We start from the raw sequence: 27,491 nt of genomic DNA, 5'->3' as shown, positions 1-27,491 counted from the left end.
AAGCCGTCTCCCTTTGGTAGGATTTTAGTCACTGTATGTGTGTCTATGAGACACTTAACGTCTTTCCTTAAATTAGTACTCTGTTCTCCACCTAAGTGGAAGATTCTCACCTTACAAGGTCTCCTTCTATTTTTTTTTTCCCAAAAGGGTGTTAGATTTATCAGATTTAATGCTTTATTTTTCTGACTTGCTATCAGTCACGTGATGCAAGAAGCCATTTTCCCCCTTTATATATTCTTTCCTAATTCTCCCATAAATGATTCTCTTCCAATTTATTTTTCTCCCCACTCTAAATTGGAATCCTGGGTAAATGCTGAGCAGCCCTTTTTCCAGTTTCTAACGTTCTTCAAATGGAATTGACAGGTAGTACTTTCCTTGACCCATATCACCGAGGGCAATCTCTGTCACTCTGGGGCTCAGCCCTGTGTGGGTTTGCTTATTTCTGTGCTGAAGGGGCCTGAGTATGACTTCTAAGCCAAAGAGGTTCAGACATAATATCTATACCTGTACTCTAAGTATTTACTTTGGCAAGTGACACCTTCATTCCAGTTGCCCCTGTTAGGAAGCCATAATGATGCTTTGAATTCTCTGCAGACCACAATATACAAATGTGCAGATTGTACAATGCAAATCCCAAGAGGTGACAATCACCTAGACTACAGTGTGACTAATGCTCCCTGGAGTTAAGCAGTGCACACCCTGCACAACCATACTTAGTAACATTTCAGTGGGAAACTTCTTTTCCTCTAATGTAAATCATTTTCTGCATTCTTAAAAATAATGGCCACTTATAGACTCTCTTGCTTGCCTAAACATTATAATCAAGGTCTCATAAATTAAAAATTACTGATAAAGGCTTAGGAAATAGGAAGATATACTGTCTGTATATCTTCCTTTTCCCTAAGCCTTATCTTTATTTTCCCCATATTTTATTTTCCCTATAATCTTGCTCCCTAGAATACACTAACTTTGTTTTTAAAAAAATTGCAAAGTCATTGGGATAACTTGAGAGATGACAGATGGTGTTATCCTCAGTAAGGGAAAGTAGGTGGTAAAAAAGGAGAGTCACTAATGTCAGGCAAAACATCAGAGTCATGGTACCAAGAAGACACTAAACATGGTAACATTTATTTCAAAACTCAAAACTGATTCCATATTAATAAATACTTTTAACACTGAATCTAGAAAAACTACTATGCATGTTCTAATACAGTTTACTAAAGAATCAGAGAAAAGGTAGTCTTCCATCTCTCGGCCATTGAGAAAACAATCTGGAGGCAGGAATAGCTTCAAGGATATTGTGTAGAATTGAGGGAGGGAAAGAGAGGAGTTGATAAAACCAGGAAGAATTTTCTACTCTACTTTCCTTACTAGGGCCTTAAAATTAAAAATCTGAAGTTGGAAAATATACCTGCACAACATACCAGATTTCCTTCTCAATTTTGGTTTAGAATCACTAGTTGGTGGACGGGGTCAAAAATTGGAAACAGGTACCCAATTTGAATCTAGGTCAGATCCCACTGGCTGATGATGGGTCCATGAGGCCCCTCAGAGGCCAAGCAGGAGACCGGACAGCTTGTCCTTAAAGCATATGCTTTAAGGCACAACCACAGTATCTTTAACTCAAGAATTGAAGGCACGGCACAATGTGACGGCCCCCTCCACGTGCTGTCTAGATGTAAGTCCTTTCAGAGCTGTCTTTGTATAAACTCATCATCCAATCAGCTGGCCTGTGATCCAGCCCCTCCACCCTCTGGAGCTGGGTGGGGGGGACACTTCAGGCGGGCAGCTGTCCAGCTCCTTCACCCATGGAGAGACCCTATAGAGAAAACCCCTCTGGTCACTTTTTTCTGTAAACACTCAAATGAAACAGAATCTTGCAGATTTGGAGTTCCTGCTCCTAATTAGAAAAAAATGGTAGAGAAATGCTCTGGAAAGGGACAAAGATAGCCCTGAGTCAGATCAATCTCCAGTGCGAGTGGAACACGCCCGCTTTGGGCAGCTTCAGGATGTGGAGAGGACCCTGGGCTACTCCTGGTTTCCTCGGGTCTTTTTCTCAGAAGACATAACTTTCCAGGCTGTCGTCACAAGGCTTCAAGCTAAAAGCCACCACTGCGGCGCTGGCTCTCAGGAAGTTTCTGGGTAGAGCAAGGAAGGAAGAGGGTTCTCCTTGACCGTGATGTATGATCTTGTGGCCAAGAGCAAGAGAAGGCAGCAAAAGGGAAAAAAAGAGGTTTGTACCTAGTGCTTTTAGTACAGATGGGAAACAGTTTTAAAGGGAAGAGTTGTTTCAGGTTCTGAAGGCCAAGACTTGGTCACAGAGGGACTCCGGCTGCACTGCCATGGGTATTAGAATCGCGGGGCTTTTGAAGCTAGGGAGGACCTCAGGGTTCTCCTAGTTCAGCTCCTTCATTTTCCAGAGGAGGAACCTGAGTCCTGGAGAGGGTAAGCAACGTCCCCAGGCCACACGGCTTGTCATATCTGCCTGGGGGACACAGAGAGTGGCAGAGAGGGTTCAGTGAGCAATGCGGTCAGTGTAGGCAAACATCACGCAGCACGTGGTTGGTTACATTCAGGACCCCCGAAGACGACGATGTCCCACCCCTGGGCCCTTTCTCGTTGATCTGTCGCAGAAGTGGCCAGGTCCTGGACCGAGCTGATCCGCGAGGTTCCCTCGGGAAGCGGGGTGGTGCAGGCCGCCGGTGTCCTCACTTCCCCGTCCGGAAGGCCGCCTGGATGGCTTTGATCCACTCGATACGCTCCTTGGGGGTGGCCGCTTGCAAGAAATAGTGAACTTCATCAGCCGTGATGATCTCAAAGAGGTTCTCTTCTTCACTCTTCTTGCCTGGTGAGAGAGAAAGTGACAGTGGGCATGGGCACCAGAAAGGCCACCTAGTTCACCCTCCTTCTGCAAGCAATGAAATCCTCATTTTTCAAGCGTTCCAAGAAAATTAAGTATGTGATTTTCAAACTTACCATCACTGTATGATCATACATATTTATTATATGATTATATATATGGTCCTTATATATACAGGTATGTAGTATGATTGTGTGCGTGTGTGTGTATGTGTGTTTAAGAAATAAAACACTCAAGGAGAAACATTTTATAGTTTATAAGCAAACTAAATTTCTCACTTTTGCACACAAATAGTGTTTAACGAGTAACCCTGTAATAGTGTCCAGTGAGTATCTTTCCTCCACTCACAATATAAACCAAGAGCTGACCTCCATATATTTTTTTAAAACATCGAAAAAAACCCAGATTCACCACCAGTGCCATCAGTATAGCCTGAACTGGTTTTTATCAAGGGCTAAGTGAGACTCTTTGCTGAAAGATTGGAAGGCAGCAAACCTTCCAGGACTGTGACAAGACTTAAAACACATCCATCTCAGATCACAAAGCGGCACGCTCTCCACCCCAACACTAAGGAAGACTCTAGGGGAAGATGCGGGTGAGCAGATCCAGGAATAGTAAAAATCTCGGCTTTTGCAGCTGCAGTGTTTTCCTGTCAGCCTCTATATCCTCATAAACCCAAAATGACAAGGAGAAGCCAGGGTCTGGATGTCTGAACCGCATCTTCCCACTGACACCACTCATCCCTACACCTGAAGAGACACGGTCATTTCATCACCAAATCATAGACTTGTGATCAGGACCCAAGGGTCATCTGGTGCAACTCCATCATTCTCGGAGGAGACGGGAGAGCGCAGATTAGTTAGGCAACTCACGCACAGTTGTGCCACGCACTAACTAGCCTAGACCTAACTATAACCCAGGAGCAGTTCCTGCTCTCCACACTGCCTCACAGCACACATGTTCCTTTTCTTGTGGGATATTTCCTGGTCTGTAAAAGGTCCCCTTTAAGGAATGTCATGGCTCAGACTCAGGCATCAGGAGGTAACAAGTGTCTCCACCTAAGCCGGTTCTGAGATGATGGATTTTTCTCAGCACTGCACTAGGATTCATTCAAGACATCCACAAAACCACTCCCAGTCCCCGAAGCCCAGAGAGCCAGGGCAGCAGTTGGGAGAGAATAGCTTTGGGTCTCTCTACAGTTTTCAGACAGTAAATTCATTCATGCCTGAGTGAGGGAGTGAAGGAGTGAGTTCTGTTGACTCAGGGCGCCCAGGTGTGGGAAGGGAGCCTGGGTAGACACACCTCTCCCACAAAACTTCATTCTTACCATCTGGGTTGCTCTCCACGGAGGTCACCACACAGCCTCTCAGGCGAATCACTCCCAAGGGATCTTCCCCCTAAAGGAGAGAGGAGTCCTTCAGTATGTTTCCAAAGTAAAATGTATGGGTATACTTTATCCTGTTGGTGCAAAAGCCACACAGACTCGCTGTGGTGTAGATAAGAGCAGAAAGAGATGAAAGAGAACCCCCTTCTGGATCCTCCATCCCTCACTTCACACAGTGGGGAGGTGTGGAAGCTGGAAGAGGAGACACAAGTCAATCTGAGCTTCACCTCCAGAGGAAAGTGGCAGGCAGAGCAGGCAGTGAGGCTGAATCATCACATCCCATGAGAGAAGGACCACACGTTTCCAGAGCCCTTTGGCCCCAGGCAACAGACATAGTAGTATAACCTTCGCAGGAGGGAATCGAAGAGCCCTACACTGCAAGCAGAGGCTGAGGACCCAACCCAGATGGACATGGCTCATTTTATTGAGGAAAAAGCCCTCTTCTGAATAATCAACAGCCCAAATGGCTGGACTCCAACAATGTTCTCACTGAAGTAGGCCTAGAAGAGGAATTATCACTTTTTTGCATATGAAGCCAAGAGCACAATGTTGGCTTGGTTGAGTTCCTCTGAAAATATCAGATTGGGGCAAACAAAGAAAATTATGTTGAGTTGACCAAATAAATGACCAGATAGTGATATTTTCTCCCATCCCTGTGATTCTGCTGGCCTCAAAGCCTAAGATCTCAGAGCTCTGTAATAAGAAGGGGTAGGAAAAGGTAGAGGAGGGTGAGGAAAAAGAAGAGAGGATCGTGAAGAGGAAAGGGGCTTCAACAGAGCGGAAAGGGGCCTGGGAAGCCCAGTGAATAGAAGCAGCAGAGGCTTCTAGTGGGATGGGTTTATCGAGCGCAGCCTCTCACCCCGGCAGGGTCATAGTAGTGCAGATACGCAGGGTCTTCTCTCAGAATGAACTTCCTCACTTTCCAGTTCTTCCGCCTATGCCCCTGTATCCAAGATCAACACAGAAAAAGAAAGGATGAGTTCTTCGCATCATTCAGTACACCTAGTACCTACGTGATGTCTTGTTGAGTTGAGATAAGAAAAAAATAAAGATGAAATCCTAACTCCAGGAGAAACCAGGCCACAACCCAGACCTTTGTCAGAGAGATAGCAGTAGATAGATGTTATTAAATCATGGATTAAGTTATTTCTAAGATTGTCCTACAGCTTTAGCATTATATAAGGCAGTACTATGTACAGCGTACTGTGTTAGATAATGGGGGGCTATCAAGAGATTTAAGACAGGACCCTGTTCTTTAAAGAGTTTATAACCTATGTGGAAATATAAAATAGCAAATGTCCAAAACGAATAACATGTATAGGTAATGAGTTTCAAAGGATTTTTTAAATATTTATTGTTTATTATTTGGAAACTTAATTTGGGTTTTTTTGGTTTTGCGTTTTTTTTAAATTTTTACTGAAATACAGTTGATTTACAATGTTGTGTTAGTTTCAGGTATACAGCAAATTGATTCAGTTATATACACACAGGTGTATATATTCTTTTTTGGATTCTTTTCCATTATAGGTTATCACAAGATATTGAGTATAGTTCCCTGTGCTCTACAGTAGGTCCTGGTTCCAAAGGATTTAAATGAAGGGTATGTAATTGTGGGTTTGGGATGTCAAAGAGAGCCTCATAAAAACCTACATTTATCCATGTGGGACACACAGGAGTTATGTAGGTGAGAAAGAGGTGGGTGGGAAGACCACTGACAACAAAAAAAGTAGTGGTGGGAATGTCCAAGGCATATTCAGTCCCTGATGAGTAAGGCCAGTCAGGCTAGAAGGCAAGGCTCATGAGAAGCAGCAGAGGCAAGTTTGGAAAAGTGGAAGCAAACAGTAAAAAATGAAACATGGGGGTATTGTCATTGGTGGCTTTTGAGTTGGAAGCGAAAAGATAACAGTGACATTTTAGGAAGATTAATATGGTGACAACATACAGGATGGGCCAGCTGGCTAGCTTAAATATAAGCCAGGGGTAAGATAATATGGTAATAAGAAGATCATCAAGAAATGATTGCAACAATCCTGGCATAAAATTATTAGGGACTAACAGTGGGTAGCAGCAATGGAAACTGGAAGCAATAGTGGTTGTGACAGACATGATGAAGAAGAATAGGACTTGGCCCTTCCCCATAGAATTAAACATTGACAGTGTCTAGACTGTGGGTTCTGAGGCAGGATTTGTGTCTGTTTATCTTTGTTTCTCCCATGCCCAGCACCGTGCCTGGCACACGGGAGCCCCTTCATATCTGTTTGTAATTGCCTTGAATTACCCAGTTATTTCAATTAGCTGATAGCAGTTGTTTAAAATGTTATGTTAAACCTGATTCTATGATTTCCCACAGTAAATTCAAATGACAACTCCAGAAGCTAAAAAAAATTAGATTAGAAAATATATAGTTTCTATCTTGCCAATATGAAGAATATTGTCTGCTATTTCTGAAGCACCACATGCTAAGAGGCACACATACAAATTTTCCAAAATTTTTCACTGCGCTTGTATAGAAAGCAATGAAGCGTTTGTGATTTTAGCAAACTGTGTCTCCTTCATAATGCCAGGTCAGAAGAGTTTAAAGAGAGCTTTCAAGAATGGGTCTAAGTTATTTGGCAGGTCGTCTGGTCAAGGAGCTCAGCTCCAAAGAACCTTTTACTTGCCTGAAGCATGGAGCCAGGAATGCTGCAGAGTCATATGGGAGAACAGAGAATATTTCTATCTGCAGTATCACATACAGAATGGCTTTTGTAAAGCGTCAGTTTCTAGAATTCTTGTTATGAGTGCCTGCTCTTTGCCTTAGTTGATGCTGCCCATAGGCTGAGGATACTAAGGCTTCTGCCCCACGCCATTTCCTCCAGATCCATGAATACACAAGTCACGTTCTCTTATGCAATTACTGGGTGAATATCAAGTTCAAGTCAGTGGAAGAGCAAGGTACAAGAGGATGTGAAATCAGCCAACCCTGGCCAACCACCACATTATCTTTAAGCCCTCACTGGCATCACAATGTGATGCACTGAAGAGTTATCTTTCATTGACTGAGTATTTCCTGGGGTATTTTAAGGAACGCATGCATGTCTGGGGTTTCCAAGAATTGTTGCTGCTCTGTCAGCGTCATCTATGCGCTGTGTCATTTTATACAAAGGACTTGAGCATCCACAGATTTTGGTATCCGTGGCAGTCCTGGAACCCATCCCCTGCGGATACTGAGGAACGGCTGTGCTTATATTCGATTTAATTAACTCTAAAAATATTTGTTGCCTATTACAGACCAAGAAGGATGCTGAACTCTGTAGCAGATACAAGAAAAACATATAACACAAAGAATCTCCTCATCAAAGAATCTACACGTGGTTGAGAAACTAGATATTTTATTCGCTGTCATCACAGAATGAATTATATGAAAAGGATTATATTGAATGTAATCCAAAATCATTCATCCTCAAACTTGCTCGGCCCCCCAGGTAGAATTATTTCCTCTGGGATGAGAGAAGGAGGGGGGAAATGGGGGGGAAGGGGACTGACCACCAGCTGGATGCAGCTACTTCCCACCTGTGAAGTATGGAGCACAGGTGTCCTTTTTCAAGATAAGCCTTCTACACAGGTAACCCTGGCTAACTTCCAACAGTAGACACAGGGTGGTTTAGTTTTGTGGTACTTAAAGAGAAGATTTTCAAAAAATTTTCAGGTGATTCTGCTATGAAGCAGGGTTGTAAACCACCAAGACGAGAGATTGGAAACATTAAAGAGGGCTGTCAATTCAAGTAGAAGAGGTTTTTCTTCCCTCTACCTCCCCCCAAAATTAGAGGGGAGAATATTGAAAAAGAACACAATTCCTGAATGCACAAAGATTTGTTTCCTTCATGTTAAAAGGAGGCTTCTGACTATTTAAACAGTGGTACTTTGATAAAAGGATAAATTAACTTTTAAGAAAAAGGCGGTCCTTAACATTGGCCACACATCAGAATCTCTTGGGGACCTATAACATCCAGAGACTCTGATTTAATTGGCCTGGGGTGCAATTTTAACAGATCCCTGGAGGATTCAAATGTGCACCAACTGGGCAATCTAAAGGCTAACATGCACCTACCAAAGGCCATGTAAAGAAGGCGAGGGAAAACAGGGAAGTAAGCCTACTTCCAGTACTATTACCTTCAACACACACTCGCACCATCACCCTCAGCTGACTTTTGGCCATCTGGCATCTCCATTGGGCCCTTTGCCTGGACATGACTCCAGTCCAGCTGGGACTTTGTCTACCCCTTTTCAACCTTCATGTTCAGTTTCCTCAGGGCTCCACTCTAAATTAAGGCTTATCAGATCAACTAACTCAAGAAAAGTCCTTCATGGCTGATAACAATATAGAATTATAGAAGACATCAACAAAAAGGAAACAATGAAACTCCCCCCCAAGTGAATCCTGCTTTAACAGGCACCTTTCAGCACCTGTAATGAAAGAGCCGGATAACATAGGAACGTTTGTCAGAACAAATGAGAAAGCAGCTGATGGACAAGCTCAGCCTATGGGCAACTGCCAGATCCTTCCCTGTATAAGGCTGGCCCTGCTCCTATGCTCTTCCTTTAATCTAGTCAGTGAGCACCCTGTCATAAAAGTTATTAGAATAGTCTAGAATCCTTTCTAAACCGTGGCCGTATTATTCCTTAGGACCTCGTTCTCTCAAAACCTGATGTGAAGGTAAGTTTTCCACACTAATGCCCTACTTCCCCTGGTGAAACTCAAATCCATATCAACGTTCTCCTTTTTAAGTATAAATATACGCTCAACTTTGCTTCTTCTCTCTTCACCCTGGAAGTTCAGGGTCCTATTATAAGTCAAATCTCTCAGTCCCACAGGACCTGTAGACAATGCATGGAAATTTCTCCTTATGGCAACCAGATTCTCTCTGTTACGTACTGAGAAGTGCCTTTAAGACAGCTCACGGCACAGCCACGAGGGCAAGACCCTGGCCTTAAAAAGCAGCTTTGGCTTCTCGACAACATACGCTAGCCTCAGTTGTTTCACCCTGAATATTCGCATATTTTCCTGTAGAGGTGCTGGCCCTGACTTCCTCACTCAGTTCCAGCCCTTGTGTTCTCTTACCTCTTGGCATCCCGTGCCTTGGAGCCTGGTAACTAACCAGAGCTCTTTAGCTCACCCCAGCCCCTGTCTTCCAGACTGACAGTGGCCAGTACTGGTGAACACTGGGTAATTACTGAGTCTATGCCCTCTGAGCAGATTTGAGCTTTGTCTGCTGCTGCTCTTGCAGAGCTGGTCTGGATTTGGTCTCACCATGACCTACCCACAGTCTGAAATGGTACTTCCTTGCTCTCAGTGGTTTATGATGCTCCTCTTCTGGGTATGGCCTGTTCCTATTTCCTGGTTACTTAGCAGGAAGGAGGGATAGGCCAATGGAAGTACTTTCACTATGAAACATCCCTGTCTTTTTTTTTGTTTTTTTGCAGTACGCGGGCCTCTCACTGCTGCGGCCTCTCCCGCCATGGAGCACAGGCTCCGGACGTGCAGGCTCAGTGGCCATGGCCCACGGGCCCAGCTGCTCCGCGGCATGTGGGATCCTCCCGGACCGGGGCACGAACTCGCGTCCCCTGCATTAGCAGGTGGACTCTCAACCACTGCACCACCAGGGAAGCCCCATCCCTGTCTTTTGAAGGCATCTCTTAGCCAGCTGATATCCTCCAGCTAATGAAAGTGTCAACATTTTCTTGAAACATGGATAGAAGAAGAATTTCCCTATTTTATTTATTTATTTTTAATTTTTTTGGCTGCACCACACAGCATGTGCGATCTTAGTTCCCCAACCAGGGATCAAACCCACACCCCCTGCAGTGGAAGCGTGGATTCTTAACCACTGGACTGCCAGGGACATCCCGAATTTCCCTATTTTAAGGTGTTTCTGCCCTGCCTGCCTCAGTCCTCCTGACCTAATGCCACTTTGATCATCTACTTAACTATCTGTCTATCTTTCACTAGGTGGGTGTCATTTTCTAATTGACTATTGACCAAACAAACAAAATACCATTTGGTGATTTAGAATACAAAGGACTTGGTAAGGGAGAAAGATTAGGATGGAATAGTAGTGACCACTCACCTGCTTCAGTAAACATCCCTGCTTGATAATGACCCCTCTGAATTCTTCTTTCAGAATCACATCATCATCACTGGAATTCTCTTCACAGAAGAACCCACTGTCTGGCTATTGGGGAACCAAAGAGCAAGTTTATTTTCCCAATCTTAGGCATATTGCTACTTATACCATCTCCATCTCCATCTCCCTCTCCCCTCCAGCCGCTCCTCCCGCCTGTGATTTATTGGTTTATTCCAACCTGAACTTTAAAGTTTCTGGGTTTTTTTTGGGGGGGCGGGGGTTGGCCTTGCAGCGTGGCATGTGGGATCTTAGTTCCCTGATCAGGGATTGAACCTGCGCCCCTGCAGTGGAAGCTCGGAGTCTTAACCACTGGACTGCCAGGGAAGTCCCATCTAGATGCTTATTTCTTGTTGCTAGATGCTCTCTTGTCTCCGCTCAAGTGTGGTTTTATCAATATCCTTTCATTTTCTTGGGTTCCCCAAGCTATATTGGAAGTCTAGCTCAGCACATCTTTTTTCAAAGCCTTTCTTCTCTTGGGACCTTATGGCCAAATCCCTGAAAGCAGAGTTGGCTAGTTTATAAGACACTGTGCACACAGCACAATCTCCATAATGTCCTCTGCCACTCAGCTCATCCACTTTGAGAAGACCAAGAACACGTGTCCAGCCACATCCTCTGAGGTCAGGAGGGAACTGGGCCTTGCTCAGCTATAAGAGAGCAATGAATCACACAGAGGAAGAGGAGCCACTATGCTGGATATTTTTAGAGTCCCACATTTAAATGGCTATAAACAACCAGACCAAAATTCTGAAAAAAAAAAAAATTCTGACAGGGGAACTTCCCCAAAGTGAAATGAAACTCTCTCTGTGACATTCACTTCATTTTTATAAGCAGCTTCCTTACTTTTGTGCTCTGACCCCAAATAGAAACAGAATTGCCAAAATCCCCCTAGAAATCCACTTTGCCAGATTTCTCATGTAACCCAAGATTAAGTCCATATTGTACAATACAGTGTTTCCCAATCTGTGGTAAGCATGCCACCGGGGATACTCATGGTGCAGGGGGAAGGAACCTGGGTGAACACATTTTGTATTGAGTCACATATTTTAATGTTTATTTGGAAATATAAAACTGGCCCATTGTGATTTTACACATCTCCCTCTAGAAAGGAAGCTCCCAGAGGGCCATAATTTTAGCCTGTTATTTTTCTTTCCACTACTGTATCTCCTTTGTCTAGGTGGGTGCCTGTCATGTACTTGGGCCTAGTAAGTTTTTTTTTTTTTTTTTTGCGGTACGCGGGCCTCTCACTGTTGTGGCCTCTCCCGTTGCGGAGCACAGGCTCCGGACGTGCAGGCTCAGCGGCCATGGCTCACAGGCCCAGCCGCTCCATGGCATGTGGGATCTTCCTGGACTGGGGCACGAGCCCGTGTCCCCTGCATTGGCAGGCAGACTCTCAACCACTGCGCCACCAGGGAAGCCCCTGGGCCTAATAAGTTTTTATAAAAGAATTCTTGCTTAGAATAAGAATAGATATAGCAAATTTTTTTAAGTGAATAAAGAAAACTATTCAAGTGAACAATATTTTCCTTTAAACAATCTCACTGGATGTGACAGGCATGGTGGAGGAGGACAGTTGTCAAGTCAGGGACATGGATCAATGCTGTAGGGCTGGGGTCTTTCTTTCACAGTGGGTATGAACTGAGACCAACCCAGAACCCACCCGGAGCAGCCCCCAAGCCAGGAGGAGTAGATGGGGGGCTCTCTCACTCACAAAGTAGTAGAAGGCGTCGGGGTTGTCGAGGAAAGGGTTCTCAGCAGTTCCGTCCACTGAGGTTTTGGAGAGGTCTCCAGCAGGCTGCAGGTACCCTTCGTTGAGCAAGGAGGAGGCTATCACGAGGCCCTCCTGGCGATTCCGAACAGATTTATTGGAAACCAGCCAGTCGATGACACAGTTACCTGGATGGGACCATCAGAGGGAATGTTAGCTCTCTTTACCAAAGAACAAGCCACTGACAGTTGCCCCTGGAGAGCTCCGGATGACCCAAGTGTCGGACTTGTCTCATCTTCCCTGTTACTCCAAGAAGGTAAAATGAAATCCGAGGGACAGATACCTGGAAACAAAAGGAACCATGTAAAATGTTTTGAAAAACACCTACGTGCTCCTTAAGCAGCAAGGCATGCCTAAGGAAATAGTTTTTACTAACCCACTCATTTATTCCATTAATGACCTAGAACTTCTGTTAGGAGCTAAGTTCTGTGATGGGTGCTGGGGAGGCTTCCTCAGGGAACCTAAAAAGGAGATCTGTGTGATAAGTGTTGTGACAAGTGCTTTGCTGTGGATGGATACAGGGAGCCGCTGGGTCAAATCTGCAGGAAGGCGTGGAGGGGTGGGTGGGGGAAGGGCTACCGTGTGCACGCCATCAGGAAAAGTTTCACAGAGAAAGTGACACTGACTGGATGCTTGCCAAGCATCTACTCAGGCAGGGGCCGAGAGGAACCAGCAGGGGCTGAGGGAGCTGCAGTGTGAACAGACTCACACAGGCAGGAAGCAGCCCCGCTGGTGGGTGGGGGGAAGAGTTGGTGGAAAGAAGGCAAACGAAGACAAGAGAGCGAGAGGAAGGCCCAGTGTGAGTGGGGGAGCTTTGATGGCACATTAGGATACTTGGCAGTGAACAGCTATTGCAAGTTTTTAAGCAGAAAACACCATGACAGTATGTGTATGTCCTAAATTCGAATTTGATGATGTCCCTTGCACTGAATGCCGCACCTTAGACAAGGGTCTAGCAGAGACCTTGAGAGGCCATTCAAACAGCCTTCTGCCTCAAGAGAGGATTGCAAGGAGCCATCCACTGGATTGTTAGCAGGTTATAATGAAACTTTATATGAAAAAATTCTGTACAACCAACAAGGTCCTACCATATAGCACAGGGCACTATACCCAATATTTTGTAATGACCTATAAGGGAAAAGAATCTGAAAAAGAATATATATATATATGTATGTATAACTGAATCACTGCGCTGTACACCTGAAACTAACACAATATTGTAAATCAACTATATTTCAATAAAAATAAGTAAATAAATAAAACATATTTCTTTCAAACATTATATATATATATATATATATATATATATATATATATATTTACACACACGCATATGTATTCTGTACAAATGTGGCCAACCAGGGAGCCAACATAACAGGTCCCAGCTCATCAAAGCAAGAGCAGTAGGGTATGCCATCCTTGAAACAAGAGTAAAAGCAGTTGATTAGTGTACCTTCCATGAATTTCATATACAAAATGCTTTGCCCACTTTTCTTTCTCTAGAAGGATAAACTAATTAATACTGCACTTCTGACTTTAATCCTTGTAGTGACCCTGTAAAAGAGGTAGGGTGGTAATTACAGACCTCTTTTAAGAATGAGAAAATTAAGACTCAGAGGGTTTAAGTGACCTTAGGCCTGAGTTACACCTGCAATGGGCCTTCACTTAAGTGTTCTAATCCTAGATTCCATATGTGTTCAGCTAGGCATGGTGAAGCTCGAAAGACAATTTCAGTCGAGTCTCCCCATCACCTGACATTCAAGGTCCTCCATCACATGTCATCAGTACCTGAGTCCCAGTCTCTGCCACAGACTTGTCTTTCTGCTGAGACCACCCGAGTCCCACATGAAGGCTCAAGCCACCTGAATTTCTAGAACCCGGTCTGACCTTCAATGGAGAGAACTTAAGTAGTTCAAGCCCAGTACTCTTGGACTCAGTAAGACATTTCACTGGAAATAAGTCTAACCTGGACCTTGTGCCCAGATCTATGTCAGAACCTCCCCTTGGTTTCTTTTTCCAGAGGCTTTGTCTTAGTGACCTCAGTCCTACTTGAGTTAGGGCCCTGCCTTATTTTTGGTATCTTGACTCCAAATCTCAACCCTGGCTTTTCTGATGCTAATGGACTACTGCCTTGATTCTCTGAGGCTGAATTCCTTTGGGATACTACCCACCCCCTCCCCCCATTACCCCAGATCACACCCTTTATCCTCCACCTTCCTAACCTTGACCTCTACCATTTTTGTGAATTATCTATTGATTGGACAGCCCTTCGGATTCCATCTGTTGTATCTTCTCAGTGTTTTCCTCTCTTGACCTCTATTGTCACCATAAGTCAGCCATGTCTGACATCTGACAACCTAGTCCCAAACTGTACTTCTTATTTTTTTTCCCTAAGGAAACATCAGTCCTACCAGGCTGGTCGTTTTCTTTCCCTGATGAATATTCTGGAAATCTCAGCCCCATAACTTTGTCCTCACCATCTGCTCAGCCTAACTATCCTTATCAGAATTCCTTCCCACAAATGCTTAAAGAAATTCTACCCATCTTTCAGAGTAGAATTTAGGCACCACCTTCTATTCATCCCAACTACCCCTGAGTTCTTTCTCTTTTCTGAACACACAGAATTTATTGTGCAGACATGTGACTTCTTAATCATAATAACTGCATTGAGAGCTTGCACCATATAGTACTTAGTGTGTGTTCCAAACACATTATAATTACAGCAAACCTTAATGTAGGTGCACTACGATTATCCCTATTTGATAGACAAGGAAAGTGAAGCACAGAGAGGCTAAATTGTTGGCCTAAGGTTTTACAGCTAGTACGCTGAAGAGCTGGAATTTGAACCAAGGAAGTCTGGCTCCAAAGAACATGTTTTAAACCACTACACCACCTCCCTAAACCCATAATACATAATGCCTCACCCTGTGCAGCCTCAGACATCCCGAATATTGCCACCTAGACCTTACATTGGGTATCTTGATTCCTGTTTATCACCTTATTCAACTCTGTGTCTATTTCAACATCTTGCCATTTATTGGAAAACAAAATATGACCCTTTGATTGATATAGCTGGAACTTCTGAGATTTTTATCTTGAATGACAAAGTTTTGTTTCACCCTTCTTTCTCCTTCCATGCTGGGGAAGTTCAATGATCACGTCCACCAGCCTACATTCCATGACCCCACTCCCCGCCCCCATGCTCTACATCCATCACCCACATGTGAGGCTGAGCGAGGCCTCCATACTGCCTGCCCCGGAAGCCCTACTTCAGACTCACAAGGCCTTTTACCTGTGAAGCAGTGATTGAAAATCTTCTTGTCCTTCTCTATGTTCAGTTCTTTTACTCCTTTTTCAGTGTCTTTCATGGACAAATACAAGGCACTGCATGGAAGAAAACACATGCATGAGCAAGAGCATTTCAGAATGGCCAAGTCCTCTCTGGGATTTGCCACCTCGAAGGGGCTGCTCCTGAGTACAAGCTTCCCCCTCCCCAGGTGAGCCCTGAGCCTAATCTCTCCAGTAGATCATAAGTAGATCATTAGAGGACAGAGTTCATAATTGCATAACTTTGTGGCCTGGGCAACATTCAGCAAAATGTACTGGGAAGGTACTTAATGTCTCTTAAATTCACTAAACTCTCCTGGTTTAATTTTTAGTGTCTGAGATGGAGAGTTGCCCCCAGTTAGGTGCCAAAGATTAAAGGTTCTTGGGGCTCAATCCTCATGTCCCATTTCTTTGTGTCCTTCAAGAGACCATCTGGTATCGACATTTGCCTCCCAGAAAGTGAATGTCTTGACTAAGCTTATCCCTTTATCCTAAAAATTAGGAGATAAAGCAAAACAGTGAGACATTCTCATTTTTGTCTTTGAAGTAATAAACTAAAAATAGCCTTATCAGAGAAATTGCAAGCAACGTACTTAGCTCTGACAGCTGTGGCTAGAAATGTGGTCACTTGACCACCCCACCCAGCAGCTACAGCTAGACTAGGCAACTCCTCTTAGGTCTTTACCAAAAAGCTTTCTTGGTGAGAGAAAGTGCTCATTCTCTCTAAGCTCAATGCACAAATTTCATCAGACTCCTGTGACCTGCCACGTCCTGCATGAGGCATGCAGAGGGCTTTTTTCAGTCCCCTCCTAAGGACACCCCCCACCCATTTTGTAAACAGAATCCTGGTTGGATGCTTTAAGTAGCCAATATGGAATTCTTCCTGGCAGGGCTCCTGTTACAGGATATGTTCCACATAAAAGCAAAAACCAGCAAAAAGTAAAGAGACTCCTAGAGGAAGGGGCTCATGTGATATCAACTTTCAGGCAACAACCATCACCTGCAATTCCAGGCCAGTCTACATCAGAGGTCATTAAACTAGGCCAAGGCACAAATGGCTTCCTGCTAGGAGAGGTGTTCACCCTTGCTGAATGTGTGAACTTGAACTTGAAACCTTACCTACTAGGACACACAGCCCGTGACTTTTCCTGCCTACCTGTAGATCCTGAAGCTTTCTTTTAAGAGTAACGTATTATAGCTACTTCATAAATACAATGATGCATCTCTCTCTCTCTATCTCTCTCTCTCTTTCTCTCTCTCTCCATCCCCTGTCTCTCTCTCTCTGCCAAGATTACCTAAAATGAGGGAATTTAAATTCCACGGCCTCCTCTCCTCAGCTGCTAGACCTTAGAGAAGCCACAATCACTCCTTCAGACCCAGGTAAACATCTTAGTACACCAAGTGCCAGTACTAAGGACCTGGAAGGGTGGATACAGCCTTCAGAGGTGACCAAAGCAGGCCTTGGAGCAGGATTTGTTGTGAGATTTCCTCAAGAAGCAGGGCGGGAAGAGGGAAGAGTGAAGGGAAGGAAACATAGAAAATCACCCTATGGAACAAAGTGAGAGAGTGGCATGGACATATACACACTACCAAATGTAAAATAGATAGCTAGTGGGAACCAGCTGCATAGCACAGGGAGATCACCTCGGTGCTTTGTGACCACCTAGAGGGGTGGGATAGGGAGGGTGGGAGAGAGCTGCAAGTAGGCTGGGATATGGGGATATATGTATATGTATAACTGATTCACTTTGTTATACAGCAGAAATTAACACACCATTGTAAAGCAATTATACTCCAGTAAAGATGTTTTAAAAACTTAAAAATAATTAAATAAAAGAAAATCACCCTAAGTCAATGGTTTCTGGCAGTCGGATGGACCTCCTGGTAGATTTCCTGGCAAACTTCTGCCCTCTTTCAATGCATTTAATGGCCTTATTGATGTCCCGAACCCAGGCATCTCTCTCCTCCAGGAAGGCTGCCTGGAAGAAGTGGTCCTGCTGTTTGGTCGTAGTGATCTTAAACACAAACTGAAATCAAAACACATCCCATTAGGAATGACTCCTTTCAAGGGGCTGAGGTCTCTTATGAAGCACAGCAGTTGAGCCAACCCTGTTCTGGAAGTGCTTGGCCAAGAGAGACCCAAATGCCCAGGGTAGAGGGTGGGTGGTGGGGAGAGGGACTGGCCCAGGAAGCTCCATTCACATTGCAGGCTATGCATGGGCTCAAAGGTCAGCGCCTGACAAGGTATTCATTGTGGTTAACAACATCAACTCACCATCCTTTTGCCAAAGTCCTGGCAAGGGCTAGTCAGAGTGCTTCCTTTCAGGGGAATCATTCCTTTGGGGCTGTTATCACTTTTCTTCTTATAGAATTCAATTCCATCTTCTAACAATACAACCCACATGGGTTTCCAGGTGTTGAACATGCTCCCCTGTAATGACAACAGAAAGAGCTGGGTAATGATGTTTTCTAAAACTCTTCTATAGGTGGCAAAGGGCTTGATAAATATCCTAGCTTTGGCCAGTGTGGACACAGGCGACCCACATTTGTGTGACCAGGCTGCTAGGAAAGCAGCCTTCAGGGGAGAAGGGGAATACCATTCTGCTGGAACATTTTTTAAACGTTTTAAGATAAAATATATACACATCTAGAATTAGACCATAAGCCTCTCCTGGGCCATTACCAAGGGAATAGGGTGTGAATCTCAACTCTCCTTTTTGTACATTTCAGGTTGACTATCTGTGGCTTATTTTCTCCCAACCTTGCCCATTGTGTTCCATTCAACTTAGGGATGGCAAATAGATTCTACCTCAAGTGCCAATTCAGACTGAAGAGTAGAGGATGCCTGAAGCTGGACTCACTGGAAAAGTGCCACCATCAACAGCATGTGCCATAAATGGTGGCATGCTAGCTGCAGTTACTTCCATCCTTTGGTTTAATCAGATTTTATCTGGATGTGAACATCAAGAAGAAACTCAGAGCACAGCCTTGTGTACAGTCATGGCTAAGAGGTATGAAAATCACCTGCAGAACCATCTCTAATGCCAGCATGATGCTGCCATGTCAGTGTGGCCTTTAGGAATATCCTTACTTAAAAAGTTTTCAGTTTGGTTTAATGCCAACTGCCCCTTTATCAACAGATAACCATTCTGGCTACATCAAGGAAGTCTCTCTTTTTTATCTATATTTTGGGAGGGTTTTGGAAAAGGAAGAGAACAGGGTTCTATGCCTCTTATCTTTGAACCCACGATGTCACCCTGTCATGACTACCACAAAATGGGATTATCATCCAGTTCCCAGAAGATCCTGCTGCTTATCTTAAAACACCAAGAGCCTCTATATAAAGGTCCAGTTTCCCAAAAGGAAGACTATTTATGCAAAGAAGATAAATACTTGTGGGACTATTATTTTGCTTGTCCAAGTGTTTCCTTTGTTTTACTTACTGAAAAAAAAGTTTTAAATTAATACAAACTATCTCTTTTCTGAACATGCAGAATAATTATTCATGCTAACACTGAATTATTTCCCTTTTTGAAAAAATGGGCAAGGTCAGACACTATGCCAACTCATGAAATAATTTCAATCAAATGTCCTTCTGTTTTACATCTATCAGAGAGAAACTCAGAATATAAAGAGTTCCTGCAAATCAATAAGAAAAAATACAAATAATCTATTTTTTTAATGGGCAAAAGACTGGAAGAGGCATTACATTAAAAAAAAAAACCTCTGAAAAAGTGTTTAACATCATTATCCATCAGGGAAATGCAGATTAAAACCACAATGAAATACCTCTGCACACCCACTAGAGCATCTAAAATTTTGAAAGCTTGAGAAGAGCAAGACTTGGCAAGGACAGTAACTGGAACTCCCATACATGGCTGGCAGGAGTGCAAAATGGTACATCAAATTTGGAAAACCGTGGAGAACGTTCTAATTCTTAGAAGATATATTTTGACATATTTAGGCATGAGGGAGCATGATAAGCTGACTTATTCTCAAATATCTCAGCATAAAAATATGTGTGTATATTTCTATAGAAATACAGAGATAAGACAAATGTAGCCATGTGTTAACAATTCATAAATCTAGGGAAAGAGTATATAGGTAGTCATACTGTTTTCTCCACTTCTCTGTGGGTTTGAAAATGTTCAAAATAATTGGGAAAAATTAATAAATAAATGAACAACACATGATACTACTACATACTAAAATTTGGGATGTGCTTTTAGGGAAATGTATAGACAAGTCTAAAAAATTTTAATGAAATTAATAAAAGATCCATTCACAGAGCTAGGAGTAAGAAGTTGGACTAGATGACTGCTGAAATGCCTTTCAAGTCTCCAATTTTATATTCCACTTCAGACCTATCAAAGATTTATAACTGCCAGAGTCACTCAGGGCTTTTGACCTTGGAACCGGGATAAAATTAGGAGACGTCAGCCAGCACTACATTCCTTCCGTAGACCATTAAAATAAAACTACTCCGGGGCCAACTATTCAAAATGAGTTTGTGCTTTACTAATTCAAATGTAGCCTCAGGGTCTGACAGCTCACTGGGTGGAGGATGTGTCGTTTCGGATTCAGGGGCAGTACGCCCATTGAGGAGGCTGATACTTGGTAAAACAAGGGAAATCGAACAGCTTATAAAGTGGGACTTTCTTCCAGGCTTGGTAGTGGTTCATTAGGTTAGGATGATGGAATTCTGGGTCATCTCTCTCCTCTGGCTTCTCCCTGGATAACCTGACAGCACCTCCTCTCCATGACCGCTATATTTACCTTTCTCTGTCCTTAACCTTCTTCGTACCCACCCAAGAGCAAACCGAGAAGTGTGATCATGGACTGCCCATGGTAGAAAGGCATTTAGGATCATCTACCAACACCCTCATCATACACGTAAGAAAGCTGAGGCCACTTTAAAGGACTGGGCCTAGTACACCTGACCAGTTAATGTGGGACTGAGATTAGAACCCAGGTCTCCTGATGCCTAATTTTTTTTTTTTTTTTTTTCTTTTTGCGGTATGCGGGCCTCTCACTGTTGTGGCCTCCCCCGTTGCGGAGCACAGGCTCCGGACGCGCAGGCTCAGCGGCCATGGCTCACGGGCCCGGCCGCCCCGCGGCATGTGGGATCCTCCCGGACCGGGGCACGAACCCGTATCCCCTGCATCGGCAGGCGGACTCTCAACCACTGCGCCACCAGGGAGGCCCCTGATGCCTAATTTTATCTTCTTTCCACTTCCCCTTAGATGCCATCTTCATTTTGGTTCTCACTGAGTCATCCTGGAATCTAAATCAATTTTTAGGCCGCTTAGCCAGCTATATATATATAACCTCATATATGTGTGTATGTGTGTACATAAAATCATAAAACATATCTAAATTGTAAATCACATCATAATATGATCCTATATAATAATATGTTTTATGATACTATAAATATATAAGGTTTATATATGTAAGTAAATATATATGTGGCATATGCCTGTTTTCTCCCATTATAGACCAAAACCTATACAATTACATGTCAGAATGGGCAGGTTTTAAATGTTGAGTCAAATTTAAAGTTTCCAAGTGAGTCACTATACATCATCATGGAAGTGGTTAGTTTAGTGCGTAAGAGTCTGACATTGCATGATACCAAAAGAAGAAATCTTAAAGCTCAAGATATCTGACCACTTAAAAAAATTGAATTTCCATACAGTAAAAAAACAAATGAACAAACAACAACAAAAAAAACCCTGAACAACTGAAAAGCAAATTAAAAGGTATGAATATTTATAATATAGTATCATATAATTAAAGATTAATATCCTTAATATATTTTTTGACCCTTTAGAATCAATAAGAAATATACAAACCCTCTCAATTTTTTTTAAATGGACAAACAATAGAAACAGCCAATTCTCAAAAGAAGAAATGCTTGGGTCTAATAAACATAAAAATGTACTGCTTCAACAGCAATTAAACAAATGCAAATTAAACAAAATATAAACTTATTCTTCAATACTTTTTTTTAAAGACTTATAAAATGTATTGGTGAAGATTTGGGAAAATGGGTGTGTGGGGAAAAAAATGGAGCTCTATTGGTCAGCAGTTTGATGTGGGCTATCAAGAAAACTAAAGTGATTTGTAGGCTATATAAATAGAAGCATAGGAAAGTAATGTTCTAACTTTAAATGGAGCATCACCAGTAGGTGACCATGGAGCTGGGTGGCCCAGGCTCAAATCCCAGCTCTGCCCCATTCTAGCAATGTGACCTTAAGGAAGTTTTTAAACCTCATTTTCTACATCTGGCAAATGAGGATAATGCTACCACCTATTTCTTAGGATGATTGAGAGATTAAATAAAATAATCCACGTAAATTGCTTAGGGCAATATCCAGAACAAAGGGAGCACCCAGTAAATACTATCTAGTCCCTGTAATTCTATACTTATGGTTGCACCTGGAGAATGAACTTGAGCTCAGGAAACCTCAAAGCTACAGATAAAATGAAGCCTGTTCAAAAGGGAGTGACAGGATGGCATCTCTCTTGGGGAAATTGTTGGAACTGGTAGGTTTTAGCCCAAAAAGGGACAGGCAGAGTGGATAAGGACTGTCTTCAAGGGTGTGAAACATTTCGATTGTTTTGAAGTCTCAGTAGGTGAAAGTTTCAGAAAAAAACAGTTTGCTGCATAACTTAAGGGAGAAAGTTAAATTAGTGAGTTCCCTGGCACAAGAGGTCTTCTAGCACGCTTGTGAATAGAGTAGTAAAAGAAATTCAGGCCACAGATGAGAAGTTCAATGAAAGGCTTATCAAAATATGTTACATTCCTTTCAATCCTCATATTCTACACATCTGTTCTAAACACGTGTTATTACTATTATGCCTTTAGTCTTCTAATTCCAGATGGCCTTGCCTTCATCTGAACACTTGGGCTTCATCTGCAAGCAAAAACAAAACAAAACTGCAAAAAAAAAAAAACCCTCAAAAACATATTTAACATGAATATCTAAAAATGACCCCATTAGAAATTTTTTTTAAGTTACTATAATTTGAACCCCCGAGATATTTTTGGTTTCTCTACAAATAATGATAGATAAAGCAGCTCCCACGCTTCAGACACTGGCCTGGGTGTTAGGGTATAAACATGAACAAGACGCCATCTTTGCTCTCAAGATGTTCACAGTCTAACAGGGGAGAGAGTGACCTTGACCTGCAACTCCAGGTCGGTGTGATGAATGCACAAACTGAGACAGGCCTTCCTGCGCATGTGTGGCTTCACAGAAAGAAGCCATGACTCATCGCCGAGGGAGGGGACAGCTTGCTTGTGGTGCCGAGCCCCTCCCAGACATCTCCCACCAAGTGAAGACACCTCCTTTCACTTCTCCTTTTCTTCAAACTTCTCTTTTCCTATGTTGACATACAGCTAGAATTTAAAGGAAAACTATATGATGGTCAAAACAACATATTGAACTAAAGCAGAACTGTGAGTTAGTATCATCTGTTCTCCCACACTCATGGGACATGTTATTTTAAGTTGGTGCTGCTTCTGTGAAGTCCTTATTTCTGCTACATCATAAATTGCTTCATCTAGTTGTCCAGCCTGATCTATGACATCACTTGTATAACATCCCAGATCAATGGTCATTTTGTGCCAGTTTAAATACTTTGAAGGCAAGGAAACGAATCTGTTCAGTAGAATATTTTTTACATAAAAAAAACTCTTCCAGGTTGGACAATTTCTCAATAAAAACATATTAGGTTAGCAATAGAAAAATGACACAAAGTGTCTGGAGTCTTAGGGATTTCGGTTCAAATTTCAACTTTGCCTCTTCTAAGCTGTGTGACCTTAGGCAAGTTACTTCATTTTTCCAAAACCTAGTCTCCTCACTTATAAAATGAAAATAATAATACTACCAATTTCCCATTGTGATAAAGATTAAATAAGATAATACACTCAAAGAGCTGATCACTATGCCTAGCTTGTAGTAGGTGCTCAAAAAATGGTAACCATATAGGCAGATAAGATGACACAGTTTTGTAGGCAATACTATGAAGTCATTCTGGCCTAAGGTTCTCCTGGGCACCATGCATCACAACAGTGCTTTGGAAAAGAAAATCACTGCAATCTGAGCCCATGAGGGCCACGTATAACACGGTTAGGCACAGCTCTCTGTGACACTGGGACCACACTGCTGGGTTCCAGTCAATCTCGGCCACTTAATAGCTGTGTGACCTTAGGCAAGGCCCTTTGCCTCTCTGTACCTTACTTTCCTCCTCTGTAAAGTAAGGGTAATAGTTGTACCCACTATATATATATTGCATTAATGCATTAAATGCTTAGATCTGTCCCTGCTGCAGGGTAAGCTCTACATATGTTGGTTACTCTGATGACAATGAATCAATGTGTGCAAATCAAGAGGGATTATTTCATGGTGTCTGGAAGACAAGGTAGCCGTTCGAAAGACTTGCTGGGCAAAGACCTCTGAGTCCTGCTCTCTGTTTTGCCCCAGGCTTTCCTCCTTCTATCAGTACATCAGCTTTTTTTGCAGCCCTTTTCTTTCCTGACCAAGCCTCTTGTCCTTCTCTTTCTCACCACCCCGATTCCTGTACTTTCCCCCAGCCTCACAGGCCACCTAAATTCCTAATACACTCATTGGGTCAGTCCTGCCACTCACCATGCTGGCTGTTGTCATAGAAACAACAGTTAGCTGTATAAACCTCTAGGAATGAGGCTGGTTGGTGACCTGACTTGGTGGAGTCTAGGTTATTGGTTGCATGTAACCTGCTCCTCTCTCTTTTTTTAAGCTATGATTATAAACATACCCAAATCAGTAGTATATTTTCAAGGACCTCCAAAATATGTTTATTAGCTGGAAGTAACCCCCTAATCAGAGGAAAAGGGAGGCTGAGGTCGCTACACACACTCTTGCCCACAGTACAGTTTGTCCAGGCCCCACTCTGGCTCTGCAAAGTTCATCTCACCTCCCTTTTGCTGGCTTGAGAAGCCTGCTTTTCAGAAGGTTGCCTGGGATCAACGAGATGGTGGGCTTTGTGGCTGGGCAAGCCTGGGTTTGAAACTCAGGTTGTCCTCTTACCGGCAAGACACTTATTCTCTCTGAGCCTCAGTTTCTCATCTGTAAGATGGGGATAAGGGTACTGTTACATAGGGTGGATAGGATTGAATGAGATGGAGTTCGTACAGTGGCTAGCTGCTACATGGCAGGCTCTAAGTGCTCCTTTTTTTTTTTTTTTTTTGAAGTCCAAGTGGTAAGACTTTGAGGCAAGAAAATCTGGGTCTGCTTTAGCATGAAAAAGCTGCAAAATGACAGAATCATGTATTTTCCTCCGCTCTTAACCATCAACTCTATTTAAAGATCTCAGGAGGGAGGCAAAGGAGGAAACCTGAACTGTGAAATGTGGACAGTTATCTTGCACAGAAGAAAAGCAGAAACATTATATAGTCGATGCCATTGACTACCGACCCCAGGATTACTGGCTTGACAAAATCCTTGTACTAGCATATTCTAATGTTATATTTTTTCCACCCAAAACATCTTCATATCTGATAAAATTATGTCATAAAACAAGAATAAGGAGAAATATATTCTCTATTACCACCCAGATATCTTAAACTGCGTAAGAAAAAAAGGTGAACCGAGGGAGACATATATTATCGCCTGTCATGCTTTAACATCAATGACTATAGCCAAGGCATCTCCCAGCCTTGTCAGAGAAAGATCTTCATGCTTCTTTCTTCACTATTAACTTGGCAACCAATCCAGGAAGCAGGGCATATGACCAATAGCATCTAGGAGAGGACTGCCTATCTACTGAAGTGTATAGCAATACTGATATTAATAATCATTGTGACTTAGGTACCATCTACTGTGTGCTAGGTTCCTGACATATACTTTTTCACCCATGTATATGAAGTATCTGGAAGAAAAAAAAAATGACGTCTAAAGAAGTTAAGAAGTTTAACACCTTACTGGGAAATTCTGACTTCAGTTCTGCAGCTGACAAAGGGAATCTCTGAACCAAGCATTTCTTTAAAGTAACAAATTAGAGAATCCTAACACATGATAACAGAGAGTGTTCAAAAGGCCCCAGAGAAAAATGCAAAAATTATGAAGATGTAAATTGTACACATGAAAATTATGGGAGATATAAATTGGAAAAATCAATATGAAATTTCACCATGTTTTTCTCTAAGTACTTTTTCTAGACTGACTTTTACAAGCCATGATCTGAGAGAATTAGTCTCACTGATTTAAAAATTTATTAATTTAAGTCCATGTGCTTGACAACCCTAACTCTTTCATCATCATATTCTAGTGGGGCAGATTCACTTATTAGAGACGGAGTCTTTTGATCCTTTGTAATTTATAGAGTTTAAAATGTAAGTATACAATATAACAGAAATTTTAATTACAAAATGCTTAAATTGTTTTTTTAAAAAAACAAACAAAAAACCTTTGCAGAAAATGTTTCCATTCACCTGCTCTTCTCAGGATACTAGCCTAAGTGACCAGGAAAGAAATGTCAACATTAATTATTGTTGGCTCTCAAGAGAGTATTAGTGCCTATTGCAAGGAGTCTACATACACCTCTGTGTATATACATGTGTCTTTTCCGAAGGATGTTTCAAAATATGGTTAGCTAGAAAGAATACCAGCTGAGGGCTCATTTATTCTCTGGCATCTACTCGTAACTCTCACGACCATAGACACATTACAAACCCTAACTTAGATTGAATTTACTCAATGAAAATCCCTGTGTACTTGACAGAGCTCAGTGCCAGGAGTCAGGGGGTGGGTTTCTGGTCCCAAATCTGTCACAGCCATGTGATTTGGAGCAGTCACCCAGCTTCTGGGTCTCAGCTTACTCTTGTGGAAATGAGGGAATGAGGTCAGACGGTCTAAGGCCCCTTCCGGATTTAAATCAAAACAGAATCAGGCAGTAATGTGAGCAGTTTAACCTCCTCTTAGTAGAACTTTCAGGCTAAAATGTTAAACAATGAATGGCCTAAAACAGAGTCCCATTATGCTCTCATTCAATTAAAAACTGGGCCTTTAAAGGAATGTACTGAATTCAGTTCACTTCTAACGCCCTGAACTCACTTGGGTCAGTGTGAGTTACATGTTCATATAGGTGTTGTCCACAGGATGCCAACAAGCCCTATGTGTGAACTCACCCTCTTGGGGGGTATCACAGTGACACAGCATACACCCACCATCAGGAGAAAAACCAGCAGTGCTAACGAAATTCAATTTCCTGATGCCACACCAGTGAAACCAAGCATTTTTGAGTAAACTTGTGTCTCTGTTTTCTAATCTTTAAAATGGTGCATCTACCTACCACCTTAACAGCACGTTATACAAATTCACTAAGAACTGTGAGTGAAGAGATTTCAGTCCAATAAAAAGGATGAATAAGTTACCATTACTGTATCATTATATCCGCTCATCTTTAATCATTTTCTTCTTCCTCTTTTCCAAAAAAAAAAAAAGAGGGGAAGAAGAATTTAAATAACAAATGGTTTTTCCTAGTAACCTCTATAGAAGAAGAGTTTCAGTCTTCTAGCATAACACATATGTGTGACTCTTGAAAAGGATGCTTTAAATCCTGAAGGATTTCCAGACCCTGTCGTCTGGAATTCTCAGCCCCACAAAATCAAGCTGTGCTGACGCCTGAGCTGGATTAATTCACTTTTAAGAACCAGAAGGCAATGGAACACGTACTGGCTTCTCCTCACCACTCCAACCTTCTACAGGCTGCAATGCTCTCCCATTTCAGCCCAATAGGTTCAGCAGATAGAGAGTGCAAAGCTGGACTCCAATCCTCCCCCACCCTATCTCCAGGGACACCCTTGCAGGTGGCACTTTGCTTACCCTCTTCACAAGGTAGCCCTCCCTGATCCGCTTTGGTTCCATGTCGGACGGACAAAGAGTTGGCCGAGTCCCCCCGCAGAAGTCGCGTCAGAAGCTCACCCTCCCCTGAGAGCTG

The 27,491-nt window shown here is 42.7% G+C and overlaps 1 protein-coding gene across 1 annotated transcript; it reads right to left on the bottom strand.

Moving 5' to 3' along the window:
• Nucleotides 1–1,107: 1,107 nt before the first annotated feature.
• Nucleotides 1,108–27,491, bottom strand: PLEK (pleckstrin). The gene is made up of 9 exons (XM_082641855.1): nt 27,377–27,491; nt 17,779–17,934; nt 17,349–17,530; nt 15,469–15,560; nt 12,120–12,304; nt 10,352–10,456; nt 5,104–5,187; nt 4,188–4,257; nt 1,108–2,845 (listed from the first exon to the last, which is right to left on the bottom strand). Exons 1-9 carry the CDS (start codon nt 27,416–27,418, stop codon nt 2,709–2,711), a joined length of 1,053 nt encoding a protein of 350 aa, XP_082497981.1. The 5' UTR covers nt 27,419–27,491; the 3' UTR covers nt 1,108–2,708.

This window comes from Mesoplodon mirus (assembly GCF_964341445.2).
Source record: "Mesoplodon mirus genome assembly, chromosome: 14".
NCBI classification, from domain to species: domain Eukaryota; kingdom Metazoa; phylum Chordata; class Mammalia; order Artiodactyla; family Ziphiidae; genus Mesoplodon; species Mesoplodon mirus.
Note: the sequence above shows the minus strand (reverse complement) of the source record. Positions and strands in the feature narration are given on the sequence as shown.

Bases quoted from the DNA above. Each gene is read 5' to 3' on its own strand.
- PLEK (XM_082641855.1), bottom strand. From the start codon at position 27,418: ATGGAACCAAAGCGGATCAGGGAGGGCTACCTTGTGAAGAGG. The intron at 17,531-17,778 runs GTGAGTTGATGT...TTTTGATTTCAG, and splicing joins AGGACTTTGGCAAAAGGATG to TTTGTGTTTAAGATCACTAC. The intron at 10,457-12,119 runs GTGAGTGAGAGA...GTTCCCCAATAG, and splicing joins CCGACGCCTTCTACTACTTT to CCAGACAGTGGGTTCTTCTG.